Source organism: Dipodomys ordii, unplaced genomic scaffold, assembly GCF_000151885.1.
Source record: "Dipodomys ordii isolate 6190 unplaced genomic scaffold, Dord_2.0 Scaffold93, whole genome shotgun sequence".
NCBI lineage: Eukaryota > Metazoa > Chordata > Mammalia > Rodentia > Heteromyidae > Dipodomys > Dipodomys ordii.
This window is the reverse complement of record NW_012267309.1, coordinates 5,661,732-5,679,766: the sequence shown is the minus strand read 5'-3', so window position 1 is coordinate 5,679,766 and position 18,035 is coordinate 5,661,732. Positions and strand designations below refer to the sequence as shown.

Here is an 18,035-nt window from a genome sequence, read left to right as displayed (position 1 = left end):
GGCTTTACTTTTTGCAGCTTTGAGCAGTAATTCAGTCCCCTACGCCTCCCTGATTGGCTCTGTGTCCTCCCTCTCTAGCCAAACCACCACTCAGTCCATATATGATAATAACTCTCTCCCACGATTCGCTCGAAAAGGTCTAAACATCTTTGTCTCTGTTATTTTTTCTGTTAAAGCACTGTAATGTTGTCCACATCAGTCCATTTCCATTTTCAGATAAGCCTCCAGTCTCTTGTGCCTTAGTATTTCCTTTCTTTTCACTGGGGAGTGCCTCATCTGGAGAAGATCACTTCAATTATCAGATCACTGTCACACCCACCCACTTTCTCCACAGAATGGAAATGAGTTCAATGCTACTATCTATACACAAAAGTTTCAGAAAGGGCTCCAAATTTTCAGCCCAAATGCATAATTTTATCACCAATAAAGAGTTTCTATTTCTAACCAACTCATTTTTTATTGGATCTCCACTAAGATTTTAGCTGACTGGCAGCAGACTTGCATAGCCATAAGTGCTTAGCTTGCCGTAATTCACAGCACTATGCTAAATGGTAGTCTTGAAAAAAGTGAAGTGGCTTTTTATTTAATTTACCAGAACCATTGGTAATTTGGCAGTAGAGATAAGGGGGCTTACTGGGTGACTTAAAGTAATGGCACCATTTCTAAGATGGTTATAACGTAATCACATGTCATATTGACTTAAACCTTATCATTCCCCAAGCCAAAACCCTCCAAAGGATCACAGTGACAGTAGAATGTCGATGTGGCTTCCAGTTTGAGTTCCTCCCTCAGGAGGCTTCCCTGGGGGCATGCTAGTTCAGGTTTCTCTAGCCAGCTGGAATGTGTGTCTCCAAGATCTAAGTCAGCAGATACTCTTCTTGACACTCGTGCAAAATTAATCAGAATGAAACAAAATGCAAAGCATATGAACATCAGGAAGACGTAAGATTTGCCAAAATTAACAGCAGAGTATCTTTAACAAAATCCCTGAAATTGATATGTGTTCAGCTGGCAGACTGAACTAAGATGTGTCAGCCCCTGTCCTGCTTTCTTTCTTTTTCTATCTTTACTTTTTCTCTTCTGGTCCTTCTACCATGTGTTCATTTTTCTGAACTCATTTTTCATTAGTGGACAAAGATGTTTACAACTGAAGTAGATTGTAGGCTTTCTGGGGCTTTGATAATGAGACTTGTGACAAAATACCATCAACATGTTAGTGTGACCATTTACGGATGTCCAGGAGGAAGGCTCTAACCCCATCCTCTACAATCTGCTACTAGTGGAAACATTTTTGAGGTTCAGTTTGGTGTCTGGTTTGCAGTCTGTGATTATCATCAGTGTTCTGTGGTGCATGTCATCCTTTGTGTCTATGTTTGCATGTGAATGTCAGTCACTTACAGGTTTGTGAAATATTAAAGCAATCTTAATGTAGTCACAATGTATGGTGAATCCTGCAAAAACTTGAAGCCTTTTTTGTTATTTTTCAAAAGTATACTGGGCTATCCATTTCATTTTTTTAAAGAGACAATTTTGTTTTATTTTATTTTATTTACACCATCATTTCCTTTGCAGGTTCAGATGATTCCGGTTACCCTGGTAACCTTCATTCTTCAAGTTAGTTTTCCTTGATTATGCATAAGTCACTTTATGTTTCCTATCAAGCTGCTCCTCTTCCTCTTCTAGGCCTCTGTCTGTGTCTATTTTCTTAGTTCACTTTTACACCATTTAATTCCACACAATTTCCATTTCACACAGTGCAGGAAAAGGAGTTTGAAATGACATAACAGTCATTACTCAAAGCAGAAGTTGACATCAAGACTGACTGTCGGTTTTCTCTGCTAGCTAACCTCATTGATTCATAGCACAATAACACTTTCTTTTATGCTAGGAGTGCTAGTTTGGGGATTATTCTTGGTGACTTTTCTATTTAGCTACAAACTCCATTCTTCCAGAGCATGTCCTGCTTTGAGTAACCAAACTATCTGCCTGCTTCTTCATCTAAAACATCTTTACTACTCACATGTTTTCAGGCCATTTCTAACTACAGCATTTTCTGTATTTTGGAAAGTTAACATAATTTTCAAGTGTTTTCAAATGTATTTCTTCTTTCCTTCTTTTTTAATAGGTATGGCTAGTCATCCTCCAATACCTATCTTGGAACTTGCAGATCACATTGAAAGGTTGAAAGCAAATGACAACTTGAAGTTTTCCCAAGAATATGAGGTATGCAACAGGGTTTATGCTAAACAGTACTTTCAAATGTTGCCTTCCTCTGCTTCGTGACCACATTCTTGAAAAGTAACAACACCCATGTATTTTCATTTAAATATAATGCAGAACCCTATCAGAAAAATGATAAATAAGATCTGGGAAGGGGTTTAGTGGTAGAGTGCTTACCTAGCATTCATGAAGCCCTGGGTTCAATTCCTCAGTACCACATAAACAGAAAAAGCTGGAAGTAGTGCTGTGGCTCAAGTAATAGAGCACTAGCCTTGAGAAAAAGAAGCTCAGGGACAGTGCACAGGCCCTGAGTTCAAGTCCCAGGACTGGCAAAAAAAAATGATAAATGAAAAGTTTGGTTTTCTTATACCATTGATATAGCAGTTACATTTTAAAAATGCTATTTTATATTTGTTAGGGAGATTAATTTATTCTTTGGGGTTTTAGGTTTATCTTATATATCAAATTGATAAGCTGCCCAGTATATACAATAGCTGCCAAATAATTGATTCATGGTATGAATCCTCAATGAAAGAAAATTTCTCAATTTTCTGTTTTCCATAGCCCCAAAACTCTATTTATTATTGAGCACAAATACATGGTTTTACCACTCATTCTAAAAGAGTACTAATGTATATTTTAAGGTACTGAGCTCAAATACATGGTTTTACCACTTATTCTAAAAAAACCAATGCATATATTATTAATGCAATACCAGAAATTTACCTATTTCTGAAGCAATGGTAAACTGGAAATCATAAAATACCAGAATCCTTAACAATGCCATGTGAATTCTTCATGAAGATAAAAACTTCTGTGTATGTGTGTGTGTGTGTGTGTGTGTATGTATGAAGCAAACAGCTGAGAAACTGTATATATCTGGAATTCCACAGTGAAAGGAAGCAATAGTAAAAGCAATTAATTGATTATTGGTAACCAACTTGTCACAATTCATGTAAGTCAATATTCTTTTAGTATAAGATTTCAACGTATCACTAAAAATGTTTCCAAACCATAGAATGTTGTGGGGTGCTTGAGCTTCTCATAATCTATTATAAATTATTTTTCCAGATTTATTTGATCAGAATCTTAAAATGCCACTCTCCCTCTTATCTTTTTTGATCTATGTTATATCAACATTAAATGGGGAATGTGCACAAGAGGATCTTTTAATCCCTAGGGAAATATTTCTATCTAATTGCAAGAGGAACCTGTAATAGGCCAACTTGGATCAAAGAGTAGCAAATATATGTAGAAGTGCTAATAAGAGGCTATGAACAGCATGGCTTAGAGGAGTCTTCTGAATATCTGCATGAAGTCCTAACTTCCTCATGTCTCTAAATTTTATTATTAATCACTTTGCCTTGATATGCTAAATGTATGACTGTACCCATTCATTTCCATTCTTATACCTTTCAATTTGCATATTTCATCATCTTTATCCACTAGCCAATGAACAAATATTGCTTTTGTTTCTTTTCTCTTTTTTCATATTAAAATATTTTTTCTTCATTATGCTTCAAGCACTCAGGAAAATGCTTGAAAAATTTTCAACTCTAAGAAATTCAGATTGGATTGTGGGCTGTCTTCTTTGCTTACATGTTCTGCTTCTTATTTTCCCCTGTACTTTCTTCAGATCATAATGGCTCTTTGTAAATTATACAGTAGACTTTAAAGTCATTTTTGTAGCATCTAGTTTGGGGCTTGAGGATGCAAATTGAGTTTTAGCAGAGAAAACAAGGCAAATGATGAATACCACCCGGGGCAGCACAGAAAACTCCTAGTGAAGTATCAATTTTCACTAACCAGAAATCTTTCACTACTTCAGTCTTCATAGTGTCATTATTATGATTCTTATTATTTGGCTGTATGATAGTTTCTTCATGCCTCTCCTCTAATGCTTTATTTGTGATTGTGAGTGATGTAATGAGTCACAAAAACATAAAAATGGGATAGAGGCGATGGATAGTCGGCTGCTAATGCACTCTCTACCGGTGTAACCTTAAACCCTTGACGATAAGATTTGCAACAGTCACACAATCCCAGTTGCATCCACTGGGGGAAAAATGATTAGTCTCTTTTTAATATGGACTTAAGAAATGCTACATGTAAAGCTACTCTAATGATCCTAATTTAGCCATTAGATCAGGAGAGCTCTTTTGGAATAGTTATTATGAACTGCATGCTGGCAATTCTCCCATTAACAACTCCCCTAGTAGCCTTAGCCAGGGACATGATAGCCCACACTGAGTCTTCGTCGTTTATCATGACGATGATGATCTGTGATTAAAGCTCCCCGGGTGTGAATTGACTCTACTGGGCCTTAACAGCCATGAAGGAGATATTTAAGTGTTGGACTCATCTGTGATAATAGGATTAAGGCCTCTACACAGTATTTCAGAGCAACACTTAGGGAAAATTTTTCTTAGGAATTTTTATAGACATTTGAATAGACTGTAACTGGATGCCAGTGAAGAAAATGGAAGAAAGAAAACCCACATTACTTTGAAACACCTAATTATGTTGGAATAATCACTACAAATTAGTGTTTACAGAGACCTCTTCAGATGCATGAAGCTTAATTTGTCATTCTGCTTCTAAGACTAAAAGAGAGCTGAAAGGCATGAAAGCTGTTTGCACAGCCCCTGAGGTCAGAATATGAGGAAGCAGGTTAAATTGTAGCACAGCATGAGAGGATCATATGGGAGACCTCTTTTACTCAGGCAATGGTAATTGGACTTCATCACTGGACTTGACAACAGCTAGAAGACAGAGCCTGAGAAATTAGTTGTGACACCATCTCTGAAGGTCTTTACAAATACTTTTAAGTTTTAATTTTCTGATAAGAATCTGAAAAGTCTTCAAGCATTTTAACTAGTCACAATTTGAGCATGGTTATTAGTCAGGCAGAGAAAAAAGTCAGTCTACCCTCACCCCCAGTCCCCTTGAAATGAGTTGAGTATAACTATCAGAGCAAATGTGTTCAGCTGGTAAGACTTTGATACTGAATCAGAAAGATGTCCATGTTTTACGAAACAAAAATCTTAGGCATCATTTGGAAACATTTAAAATTTAGATTCCTGGAGGTGGGTGCATTAGTGCACACCTATAATTTTAGCATTTTCTTCAGCTTGCCCAGGCTAGATAGTCAGTTGGAGAGCAGCCGAGGCTCTGCAGGAATGAAAACTAATTTTCTTTCAATAAGATTCTCAACCAAAGAAATGATGGTGCCATAGGCTAACCATGTGTCCAGGAACCTCCACTTAAAAGGAGCAAGCACAAAGTATTCAGAAAATCTGAAGACTTACATTTGAAAAGTGTGTTTGGCTCTTCATCCAGTTTTCCTTTCACTGTTTCCTACCATGACAATGACTACTATACTTGAGATTCAATCAGCAGACATCATCACAGTCATATTGGCAATATGCATATGCAAATCCTGTTTAGATTAGATGGATTGTAAGTAACTACAGCCATGGAATTTGTGTAAAGGAAAACAGAACAGTTGGTTTTTCATAAAGCCAAGGGCTTCCAATATAGGCATGCTTTGGAGACTGTCACCCAGAACAGAAGGCTGTGTCATTTTCCTGGCATCTTCCCTGGAATTCTCATCTTTGTGATTCTCAGGTCTGCTTTTGCTCTTGTGTTGTTGTTCCCATCATTCAGGCTAGCTTCTTCTCACTCTTACACAGTCAGAAAATATGGTCTTTGGTTGAATTTTAAATGATATATAGGCCTTCTGAAGAATGAGATTAAATTGTTCTTGCCAATCCAATTCTAAGTACCAGAGAACAAACACTGACATCTTATTCAGTTCATTGTGTGGAACACACAGTAGGACATAGCTTCCCACAGATTATTTGTGTAGTTGTAGGTTCTTCCTTGAATTGAATAAAAGGATGTGAAAAAGGAAGAGAGCTCTTATCTGAGTAGATGAGCTATACAATAATTATCTACCGTAGTGGATAATAATGTTACTGGGATTTAATAAAAGTCAGAATGAGGTGGGAAAAAGAAAGGTATTGAAAGAAAGTTGGTACTTTTAGTGGAATTAGGAAGAAGAGAAGTAAAAAGACAAGGTTCAAAGGTCCATAACAAAAAGATCTGTTACTTTCATATTCAGATATAGAATGTGGACCTAGACAAGTAGTATCCTATCTAGGAACAGAACTAGTATGCAGAACTTTAGACATTATCTCAAATTTACTGAATTGTAATCTGCATTTTAACATGATACCCTGAAGATGGTTTTGCACAAGTATAAGTAGAGGGGTATTACCTAAATGTTATGCTGGAGCAATTTGTCTATCCTGGAGATGAGTGAATGAGATGAAATTGGACTTGAAAAGAGGAACAAGACTTGAAATGTGCTTACACTGGCAGGCTCACCAGTGTGGAAGATGAGATTGAAGTGTTGTGGTGGAAAGGGCATGAGATTTAACCAGAGAGCTTTACAACTTGACTTGATCACTTTGTATGCCAATGGCCTTGGGCTGTATATACTCTGTGAGTTTCTTATCTATTAAATGTATTGCTCTGAGAAACAAGGAATATGCATGCATATGTGTATAAATGTACATGCATATTCTAAGGAGCTATGGTAGCTATGAGACTGACTCCAGATATAGGGAGCCGGTATATAATCTTTGGCAATGAGGTGATTGTACTCATTTATTTTGTTAAAGCAGTAAGAATTTATTACAAAGTAAAAGCAATATTAAAGTCTTACCATATCTATCCTCAAGAAATTTGCTCTCATCAAACAGACATACCACTGACAAATTATTATAAAATATAATCAACCTGGTGATAAATATTTTTTCAAGGTATGATAATACTGAATAGACTTTCAAAGTGTTTTCTTAATAAACCAATTCATAATCTACATATATATGAAAATATAGAGAACTTTGGAAAAAGTAGAGCAATTAGGATAGTTTAGGGACCCATATTCAAATTACCCAAACAAATTTGCCAGAATGCAGTTTTTCTGATTTGTGCTACTTGGCACAACTACCATTGATAAAATGAAGAGTGAATGATATCTAGGCCACCTTCTCTCTTACCAATATGAATACATCCCAGTTATTTTTATATAAATAGATTGAATACACTGTTGACTAGCTGAATTTTCTGTTGGCCAAAGCCCCAACACTTAGGCATCCTGTGGTCACTGTCAAGAAATGGCAAATAGTGAGAGTTGGGAAACCAGCTCTATTAAGATTTCCATATGTTGTAGCTTTCCATATTTTATTGCCTGGGTTAGTAAGCTTTTTAGACTTCCTATCAAGAATAAAGTTTCTTTCAAGGTCCTAACAAGTCACTTATAATTTTCTCTTTAAGGGAATATCTACCATTTCATGGTAGATACACAGACATGGAAAGTTACCAAACATCAAGATTAAACTGTATTAGTGCTTTCTTTGTAGTGTCATCATAAAGCTATTTTTTTTTTGCTGTGAAGGGAAAGGCAAGAAACTCTAGTTTACACAAATCCTACCTGTAAAACATCTTTGGTCTATTTTATTCAAATCACCAAGCCCAGACCCAATTTCTTTGCTGCCACCTGTGGAAGTGGAACATCTGTGATCTCAGTGTGTATTGTCTTCCACCATTTATCATTCATGTGCTAAGAATTTCCTGCCTTGCCCAAAGTTCTCATATCTCCTGTCTGCCAGTGGTACAGCTCTTATAGGATACAATCCATATATCAAGCCCCTGTTATTCTGATTTTACTACAGCATGCATACTGTAGCCTTTGTGAAATAAAATAATCATTGTAGTAAGAGAAGTAAAAGAAAAAGATTCACTGTTTTCTTGACAAATAAGTATACTGAGACAATACTGAGGCATGTAGACATGAAACATTACTTAGATCCTATTTAGGACACTGTAGACTTCAGAGATCATATGTTTTTATCCAAACTCTAATCTCAGATGTAAAACACCTGACTAGCTCAACATCACCTATCTGTGATATGGTAGATACAAGTCAAAACTTATGTCTTATTTTTCTTCATTGCACCTTAACTTATCTCCTCTAGAGGATTAAATCTTTTATTGTTTGTTTCTTATTATTGTCTGTGTACAAAGCCCAGTCTCCAATTGGATCAAAATTCTTCCAGCAAAATATCAATGAAAATATCATTGTTTCCACTTTACATTGTATAGCTTACCTTGGGAATCGTCAATGGGCGATGGTTTTCTTATGACATGCTGAGGAGACATTTCTTTCTTTCTCTATGGACAGTTTCTCTATTCTCAATGGTAAACACTGAAAGAGACAAAAATTGTCTGTCATTGAAGTAGTGAGCAAAAAAGAAAATGTTTCCATTTTCCCTAAGAAAAGGCTTTTGGTTATTGGTTCTTGTATGCCAGAGTAGATTTACAGTCACAAAGCCATCATTAGTAAAAATTTTGTAAACCTCTGAGCTTTCATAATGCAAAACCACTTGCCATATCTGCTTTCAATTAGTTTATAATTTATGTGTAAACTCATGAGGGTGGACACGCATTACAGCATTATACAGACACTAATAAGAAATCAAACAACACACATGCACACCACACAGGCATTTTTGTTTGTCTGGGATTATTTTTCTCCTACATGTAAATGTGCTGAATATGTCTAAAATGCAGCTCCCCAATTTTCCAGAAGAAGCAAATCAGCTGATGACAGAGATTTAGTTTCCTCTTATTGAAAAGTGGAATAGACTAGAGAGAAAACCCTCTATTTTTAAGTATTTTTGACACATAATCCTGGGAGACTTGGGAGTTTGGGTTGTTGTTATTATTTTAAACAAATAATGGTGTCTTATGTAATGGGATAAGAGAACAATCAGTGATTTGATTAAATAAAAAGCAGTCATAACTTTTTTTATACCTGGCCTGGATAAGCCACGTTGAGAGAGATGAGTGGATTAAGTTTATTATTCTAAGTCAGAATTTCCCAATACTGTAGTGGGAATGGGTAATTATCCTCTTCCATAAGAGCATTGAAGTTTTGCTACTTCCCACATTAGATCTTGACCTCTTTGTCCTCACATGGTACCTTCTCCTCACTGAGCCATTAATAAAAATATTGTAGCAGTGTGGTGCAGTACACAGACCCTGGAGTCAGATTATCTTCATTGAGATGGTGGGTAGGTAAATCATAGATATTCAGAAGGCTGACATCTGAAGATCATGGTTCAAAGCCAGCCAATTGGAAAAGTCTACAACATCCTTATCTCCAATTAACAGCAAGGGGGCGGGGTAGTGGTAAGTTGGAACTGGAGGTGTAGCTCAAGCGCAAGAAAGAGTGCAACTCAAGCGTACAATCTGTGAAGGAAATGGGCCAAGTGAGAATGTAAGGCCCTGAGTTCAAACCTCAGTACTGGCACCACAAATAAATAAATAAATAAGCAAGTAATCAAAAGTCTGTGTTTTAGTTTCTTCATCTCCCTAAGTAAGTGATCATTGTGCTCAGTTTATAAACTCATTATAAATAAACATATATATATATACATACATATAAAATACTTATTGGGGTCCCTGACAGAGCACCTAGAAGTCTTAGTCTTATCAAAGCTAGATAATATCATTCCTACAATGTCCATTGTTTTTTCCCCTCTAGAAAGAAAGGACATCACTGAAATGATTGCTATATATTATCATTTTTATGACACATATCAGGTTCAGAGGAGGTGGTGTAAGTAAGACATATTTATGCAACCCTGCCCTCTTCTTGTCACAGGTCATGCCCCTAGAGCTTTGCTGAGGCCAGTTAAAAATAATAAAAACAAGGACAGAAAAAATATATCTTGCTTAGCTCTTTTGCTTTTTGTATCTGGTGTTACGGATTCCCTGTATTTTGTTAACCACATGGTAACAAGCTCACCATTGGTCACATGGTAGATGATTAACCAAAGCATTTGTCTGGATCAATTTCTAACTAACTTTATACTCCACAGAAACTCTTTGTTGTGTTCAAAGTTGTGAGTACCAACAACAGAAGCAAACAGAATAGAACCTTTCTGTAAAATAAGAAGTACTTTTCCCAAGACTTTCATCTCCCCTCATCTTTCTACAGTGAAGCCTTATTTTCAAGGCCCTTTTCTATTGGAAAATAGGCTGTTATTAACTTTAGGCAGTAACAGAAGTGAATACATTTTAATGCACACCTCTCAGGCTTAACTGAAAAGTGCCCACTGATCAAAAAGCCCAGTGTGGCTTCTATACATAGTAGAGATGGACCTGTCTGTTGGCAACCTGAGATGGTCTTTTTGTTCCGTTGTTAAGGACCAACCTCACTTTGTAAGATAGAAAGGTACAGAGAGTCCCTTCCCAGCTGGCAGCCGTTCTGCATCTTGTAAACAAATCTAGCAAGACACAAAGACACAGCAACCACCTTAGGAAAAACACTGCATTCAGAATCCAAGTGTACATTTCTGGGTTTATAGTCTTATTAGTCTTACTGAACCTCAGTAGTTATTAGAACTCAAAAGTGCAGTCAGTGTTTCAAGTTTCTAAGCTTATTTATATTTGGACTTTTAAATCTTCATTTTTCTACCTCCTTGAAAAAAAAAACTCAGGTATTCCCCCTATGAGCGTTAAATTTCATATCTTTCATGTTTAAGCCTTTTAACTTTTTCTTGTAGAAGTCCTGCTTATCTTAAAAAATGTCATAAAACTTTAGTTTTTTTGTTCCCTAGTCTTTGTTCTCCTACAAGTCCATTGTGACTAATTTTTTGACCACCACTGGACATTGTGCACATTATTTTTTCACCTACTACCAGGTGGTGCTCAGGACTTGCTGGAAAGCAATTTTTCAACTTCAAAAGACAACTACAGTAAGACCTAAAACAGCCAATGTTTCTTGAATTTGATTTTTTATTTAGTTAATTTTATTTACTATTTTCTTTTAGTTTCTTTTCCTTTCTTTTCTTTTTTTTTTTTACCTTTTAGAGCATCACACAATTACATTTTATTTTCTGGCATGAAAACAGATACCTTAAATGGAATTGCTTTTTAAATGATCAAATTAGGTAATATCCAAATGTAACAATTACACATGACAATTCCAAAAGTGTAATTTATTAGATAGGACATGGCCTAAGAACTTAGGAACTGCCAGTCTGAAAATTTGACCAAGTTTAGCTGTGTACAGCGTATGCAAACAAAACCTATCAAACTCCCAAGCCAAGTTTGATTTTGATTTTAAAACTGGAATTTTAGAGCCAGTGAGGTATGTATTGGGAGACACACAAGACCTTTGAAGTCAGAGAAAATAGGTTTCATATTTAGACATAGCCAGTTAACACTGAACCTGCTTAACACTGAACCTGAACTACTTACCTCCCTTTGCCTTGGTTCTGTCTCATGTATGATGAGGTTATTAGCATCTACTCATGGAGGTTAGACTATAGAAGAATATATCCGAGACACTTGGTCCCTTGCCCTCTGTTCTCAAATAGCACTTGTGATTATGTGACTTCAGTAGTTACACAGTACACTGATTTTTCCTTCCCACAAGGTATCTTCCATAATATTCTTTTCTAATTCTTCCAAAGTGGAGTCCTATAGCAACAATTAGGAAAAGAAAAGAAATGATGAGGTTGAAGAGGGATTATGATGTCTCCAGAATTCTTTTCATATTCTGTATATTATGTCCTTTCTAGATTTAAAAATCCAGAAAAATTAGATCTAGAAATGGATTCCTTTTGGCTGATGAGTATTAAATACCTTGTTATCTTGGTTTCTTTTATTTATGAGACCATAATTTCTATGCCTTTGTATATGAGACCAATATTTATACACCTTTGTCTATTTGACAAATACTTGAGAACAAAAATTGATTAAGAAATTAGCACTACCCCACATGAGCCCATACTTTCTTGGGAAAACAGAACTGGTAATAATGGCCCTGTGTCATAGCCCATGCCTATAATACCAGCTACTTGGGAAATGTTGGTAAGAGGATCATAGTTCAAGGCCATTCAGAGCAGAAGTGGATACCCTATCTAACTTACACAAACTAAATGTGAAATGACAGCAGGGTGGCTCAAGTTTTTGCATACTTATCAAGCATAAGACTTTGAGTTCATTCTCCAGTACCGTGGGGAAGAGATCAAAGAAAATGAAAGAAAATACTTGTAATTATAATAGTGTAAGCGAATTTTGGGATTAAGGCAATAATATCAAGAAGACCTTGGCTTCAGAGCATGTTTCTGGAATAATAACTGAAATTTCTGAGAAATACAAAGCCCCATTCCCAAGGAGATGTTTGTGCAAAGGTATAGAAGACAATGAGTATATTTCTCAGTAGACTCTAGCCCAATTACTGTCTCTAAATACAGGGTTACAGTTATGTTCCTAAGAAATAAGGTAGGAAAAAGTCAAAGGTCATAACAACATACTTAGGATTCATGGGAAAGAAATCATTTACCTGATTCTATTCCTAAATCTATTAATACCAAAAGGATGAAATGAATGTATTTCAGCTTGTACTTCTTTTAAGAACATCTTTTAGATGGTTGACAATGCTTTACCTAGAGATTGAAGTAAGAATGCAGCAAGCCTGTTAGTTTCCCCAATTATTTGCTTTTAAATTTAAAAAGTAATAACAGCAGTGTTATTTGTCATCATATCTCTGGTACAACTAAACAGTTTTGATGGTTTTAGGAAAGTGATAGTTGGACACACTATCAAGTTTGGGACTATGGAGAGGATAAAAGACAAGAAATAAGCATTAAAACATTATATGAATGTGCAAATTTCAATGTGCTTTGGGAAATATTAATCTTTAAATCACCACATATCAGCAATGATGTATTTGACATTTAAAAATTCATATATGAAGTATAATCAGAAAATAAGTATTTCTCAGTTGTTGAGTAAGGTTTCTTAATAGCAGGCCTTTAGTGGTACTCTAGACTTAGCTAGAGATTCCTGGAGGTCTTTGGCTTAAGGCCTTCCTTTCTTTCTTTCTCTCCTTTCCTATCCTTTCCCTTTTGTCTCCATTTTGCTGAAGAATATATTTTTCATATTTTCTTTGATATCAAGCTATACAACATTATAATATCAAGAGGATGATATCCAGATGTTTTATAAAGCTTCACAGTATAAACACTGCTTTACAGAGCATCTGTACATTACTTGCCATGTGTCAAACACTCTTTGAAACATACCTCATATATTAATGTATTCCTTCCTGTCACTGAAGCTCTATTGAGCCCTCTTTGCGACAGGAGTTGGCACTGAATCACAGGGAAATAACGTGCCCAGAGTTACACATCAAGTATATGGCAGAGCTGGGAAATGAACCCACATGAACTGCTGTGTGGTTCATACTGTGACCATTATTTATAATTGCCTCTTATAAGTCAATTTCTTCAACTACAGTTTTGCACTTTAGGTAAATGTTTTGCCACTAACTTTTCTTAAGATGGTCAAATGACAGGTAAGATCTCGAATTTGGACAGTGTCCCAAATTTCTGGTTACTATAAATTTATCTATCTATCTATCTATCTATCTATCTATCTATCTATCTATCTATCTATCTATCTATCTATCTATCTACCTTAGTGTCAGAGACAGTCTTTGAACAGCAAGAAGGACTTCCTTTATAGAGATACTCAGCATCCCTCTTCTTGTTCCCAATCATTTATTTCAAATTCACCAGTTTGAAAGTGGTAAAAGGGTTAAAACATATACCTAGGACATAGTATTCCATTCCAACCATGTCCAACACTAAAATACATTTGATTAGTTGGTCTAGAAATTGGCAACTCATCAAGTTGATTTTGTTACTACATGAGAATTGGTGAATGCCATTGACTTCTGAATTTCACCATCCACTAAAAACTGGAAAGAAGGCAGGAGAAAATGTCTACAGGTCTCGGGAGGTATAAAGCCATAGCCTTCACTCTCAGCGAGAAAGTTAGTCTTTACTTATTTCTTGTCTTGACATTTTAAACTGTATACAGATTCGTCTTTTCTAATCTGGGAGATAAAGAGACAGTGAGACATATGCTCTAGTGCACCCTTCTTCATAGATCCCAGCATCCCAAATCCCAATATCTTTCTTAGACAAAACTTATGATCAAGGGAAAAAAATATTCCTAAGGCAAATGAAGCTATATAAATCTATTAAGTGATATCAGGTAACACTTCTAAGGTTTTAAAAATATCCTCTTGTCCATGCAAAATCCTCTTCCATGGAGGCTGCAATGCTTGGTAAGAAATGTACGCATTATCCTGCCCATGTAATTGTAACCCCTCTGTACAGTATGTTCACAAATAAAATGAAATAAAATAAATCCTCTTCCAAGTTTCTGAAATATAATTCCTTAGAAGTCTGTTAAATTGCTGAGCTCTGGTGGTTCACACCTGTAATCCTAGCCTCTCAAGAGGCTGAGATTTGAGGATTCCAGTTCAAAGCCAGCCTGTGAGACTCTCATTTCTAATAAATTATTCAGAAAAAGCTGGAAGTAGTGCTGTGCCCCAAGTGGTAGAAAGCTAGCCTTGAACACAGAGAGACTCAAGGACAGAGGCCCAAGTTCAATCCCCAGAACCAGCAAAAAGAGAAAAGAAAAAAGAAATCTGCTAAATTATTTGAAAAGATAGAAGATATGATTTTCAGTTTAAAGAAGTTTGCCATATTTGAAGATGACAGAACCATACAAATTCACTGCCTGTGTACCCTGCTTTTCATTGACTTAAGGGTTGATTGCTGCTGTTATTTTGTTTATTTTAGCTCCAACTTTTATTAGGAGAATGTGAACATACAATTGAACCAGATTGTGAAGAAACTAGAGTACCTGTTTAGACCCTGTCTTTTCTCTCACTCTAAATTATGTTTACATGATTATAAAATGTGACTTAAGGCAGAAGTCATAAATGTCAGATTCTGGTGCCAAATTTCCTCTTTTTTTTTTTTTGCGTCTCATTGTGGCAAGGCCTTTCCCCCAGCCTGAAGGCTTAGATCCTTTCACCTCTATTGATATCTCTAATCCAAGAGTGAGGAAAGGGCTGCAGTGACTGAAAAACTATAATTAGTATAGTTAATGAACAGTGAAATGCTGCCTCCCTTTGTATCAAGAGCTGTTCGTACATTGCATTAGGGAAGGTAAGAAAATTCAATCGCCACCCCACCCTAGTAATTAATTGACCTTCTTTTCATCAATTGAGACATGAGGAGAATGGAAATTTTCGGACTAAGTGTTGGTGAAGGGATGTTGCTGTGCAAGTCTGCATTGATTTCCTTTTTTTAAAAAAAAATTCTTTTTCATTCTATAGATACTAACCATCACAGCTCACCAATTCTCCTATTACCCTTAAAATATTTCATCAAATTTCAGTGGTTAGAATGTAAGATCACAAAAAAGAAAATCCAAGATCACAATTTTCTCCCTGGAATTACAGTTGAGGATTCCTAGACTTTATCATCCAGTCCAACTCTCATTTACTGTATACAAGATACTTTGAAGGCCTTTAAGGGCTATGGCTAAAGTCACTCAGTGAATTTCACAACCAATGCCAATTTGACAGATGATGTTTTCTTAATAAACTCCCAGGATAAATAAAGGAAAATGATTTCTGCAAGATGGGGTGAGGGAAACCAAACTCAAGGATCCATCTTAAAGTCATCCTAACTTGAAGTAGTGAAGATGTTTTACTTTTTATGTGAGAACCAGAATTATAAACAGTACTAGAAATTTTGGTGCTATCAAGAATCATGATAATCTGGGCACTGGTGGCTCACACTTGTAGTCCTCACTACTCAGGAGGCTGAGATCTAAGGATCATCGTTTGAAGCCAGCCCTGGCAGGAAAGTCCATGAGACGTTTAACTCCAACTAATCACCAGAAAACTGAAAGTGGTGCTATCGATTAAAGTGGTAGAGCACTATACTTAAGTGAAAAAGCTCAGAGACAGCACCCAGGCCCCAAGTTCAAGCCCCCTGACTGACCAAAAAAAATAAAGATTATGTGATAAGATAGAATTTTTTTAGTGGAAAGACAGATTTAGACAAAAAATAAGTTGTGTGACATATTTTATATATTTATATTCACCATTTTATTATTGAAAATTTTGCATATGAAATTCTCTTAGAATGAAAAAATCAGTAGATACATTAGACTATGGATAGTTTATAAAGAGTCACATAGAATCCACCACCCCCTTCTTTGGTAATTACATTTCTTTTTGTTATTATTGCCTTTGAACACCTGATATAAGGAGCTCATGTCATTAAAAGTTGTCAGGGTCTCAGGCCAGGATGAGATGGATTCTTGTATAGTAAGCCTAGGTAAAAGTGTGGTCCACATGCCTGCCATTAGTATAAGATTTGCTCTTCATTGTGTGCTCCATGATAGTACAAGTGATGACACAGTTTTCATTGTATTACTTGAGTGTCATCTACTAGATTTAGATCTAGCTTCCTTTGGGCAGGGATGTATCTAACTGATTGAGATATGTCCAATATATAAATGTGTCTAGAATGAAGATGCATGCATGAATTTAAAAAATGACAAAGGAGCCTAGTTTACTCTTTATATCTCCCGTGCCCACACAGTTGCATAACATCAAGATGAGTATCAATTATGAGGCCATGAATAAAGTTACACCGTTAGGTCATAACTAGCGGAAACAGTACATTGCGGGTGAGCTCCTGTGGAGATCGAGTACAGCAATGTCTTAGGCAGTGGTCTCTTCAGGAGGTGGAGAACTACTTTTGACTTTCCTCATTGAACCTCCTCGGGCATCCTCTTGTCAGGAGAGTACAGATCAAGCTCCTTGGCCACGATTCTATAAACAGTCCACAAGTATTTCCCTGCTTGAATGGAAATGACACAAGAATACAGACTCTAGAACTCAGATTTCCCATTGCCTTGATGTCTGTAAAGAAAAATAATCTAAAGAATTTATATTTCAAGAAGACCTCTTAGGGGGAATATCTGATCTCTCCCTAAATCTACAAAGCCACCAACAAGTTTCACAGTTTTAGTAATATATATATATATATATATATATATATATATATATATATATATAATGTTTTTATGAAAAGAATATCTTTGTTTCCTCAAAATTCCATCTGCTCTGAGGACTTACTCTTGAAAAATGATATATAACCTTTTGTTTCTGACCTATAATTGTTGAGGCAACCAGTTGTGATGACACAGTCCAAGGATTATAATTTTTGTTAAAGAATAAACAAATGAGCTCTGTGAAATAAAGACTCTCATTTCTCCCAAATACTCCAAAGACTACAGAAGACCAAACTGAAAACCATTAGTTATATATCAGATCATTTGTGAAAGCATTAATGCCTGATTTGGGAGATGTCTTTGTCCTTTCCAGTTTTCTATTCAAATCATCTCATGGCACCAAGCAGTTACAACATTCTTACTATGTTCCGGGTACTTTGTTAAACTCTGGGAGTACAAAGATGAATAATTCATAAACATTGCCCTTGAATTTATAGTGTAATGATTCCTTTAGTAGCCAAACTGTAGTCCAAAGGCTTAGTAATTAGATGCCTTGAATATTCAAAATATAGTGTAGCTCTGGATTTTACTTTAATATAACAGAACTTGAAACTTTGTTTTTATTAATCATAGCTATTATGTGAAGAGTACTAGGCTATTTTTTCTGACATTCAATCAAAGATTTAAAAATCCAGCAAGTCTTCCCTTGGAGTACTGACTATGTAAGATCAGAACTTCAACGTCTGTATTTGCTATATTTGCTATATTTGGGGGCAGGAAAACAAATCCTTTAAATTCTTAGTCTTTTGGATCTACCATGGGGAGGGAGGAGACATACTTGT

At 35.9% G+C, this 18,035-nt stretch overlaps 1 protein-coding gene across 8 annotated transcripts in view; it reads left to right on the top strand.

Moving 5' to 3' along the window:
• The window catches only part of Ptprd (protein tyrosine phosphatase, receptor type, D), a 515,048-nt gene that overhangs the window by 395,078 nt on the left and 101,935 nt on the right, over window positions 1–18,035 (top strand). For all 8 annotated transcript variants that reach the window (XR_001175444.1, XM_013026394.1, XM_013026400.1 and 5 more), the window contains one exon: window positions 2,126–2,223. Coding sequence is in view for 7 of the 8 variants with exons in the window: in XM_013026394.1 (XP_012881848.1) it covers window positions 2,126–2,223 (98 nt within the window). In the remaining variant the exon portion in view is untranslated. The remainder of the gene's footprint in view (window positions 1–2,125; window positions 2,224–18,035) is intronic.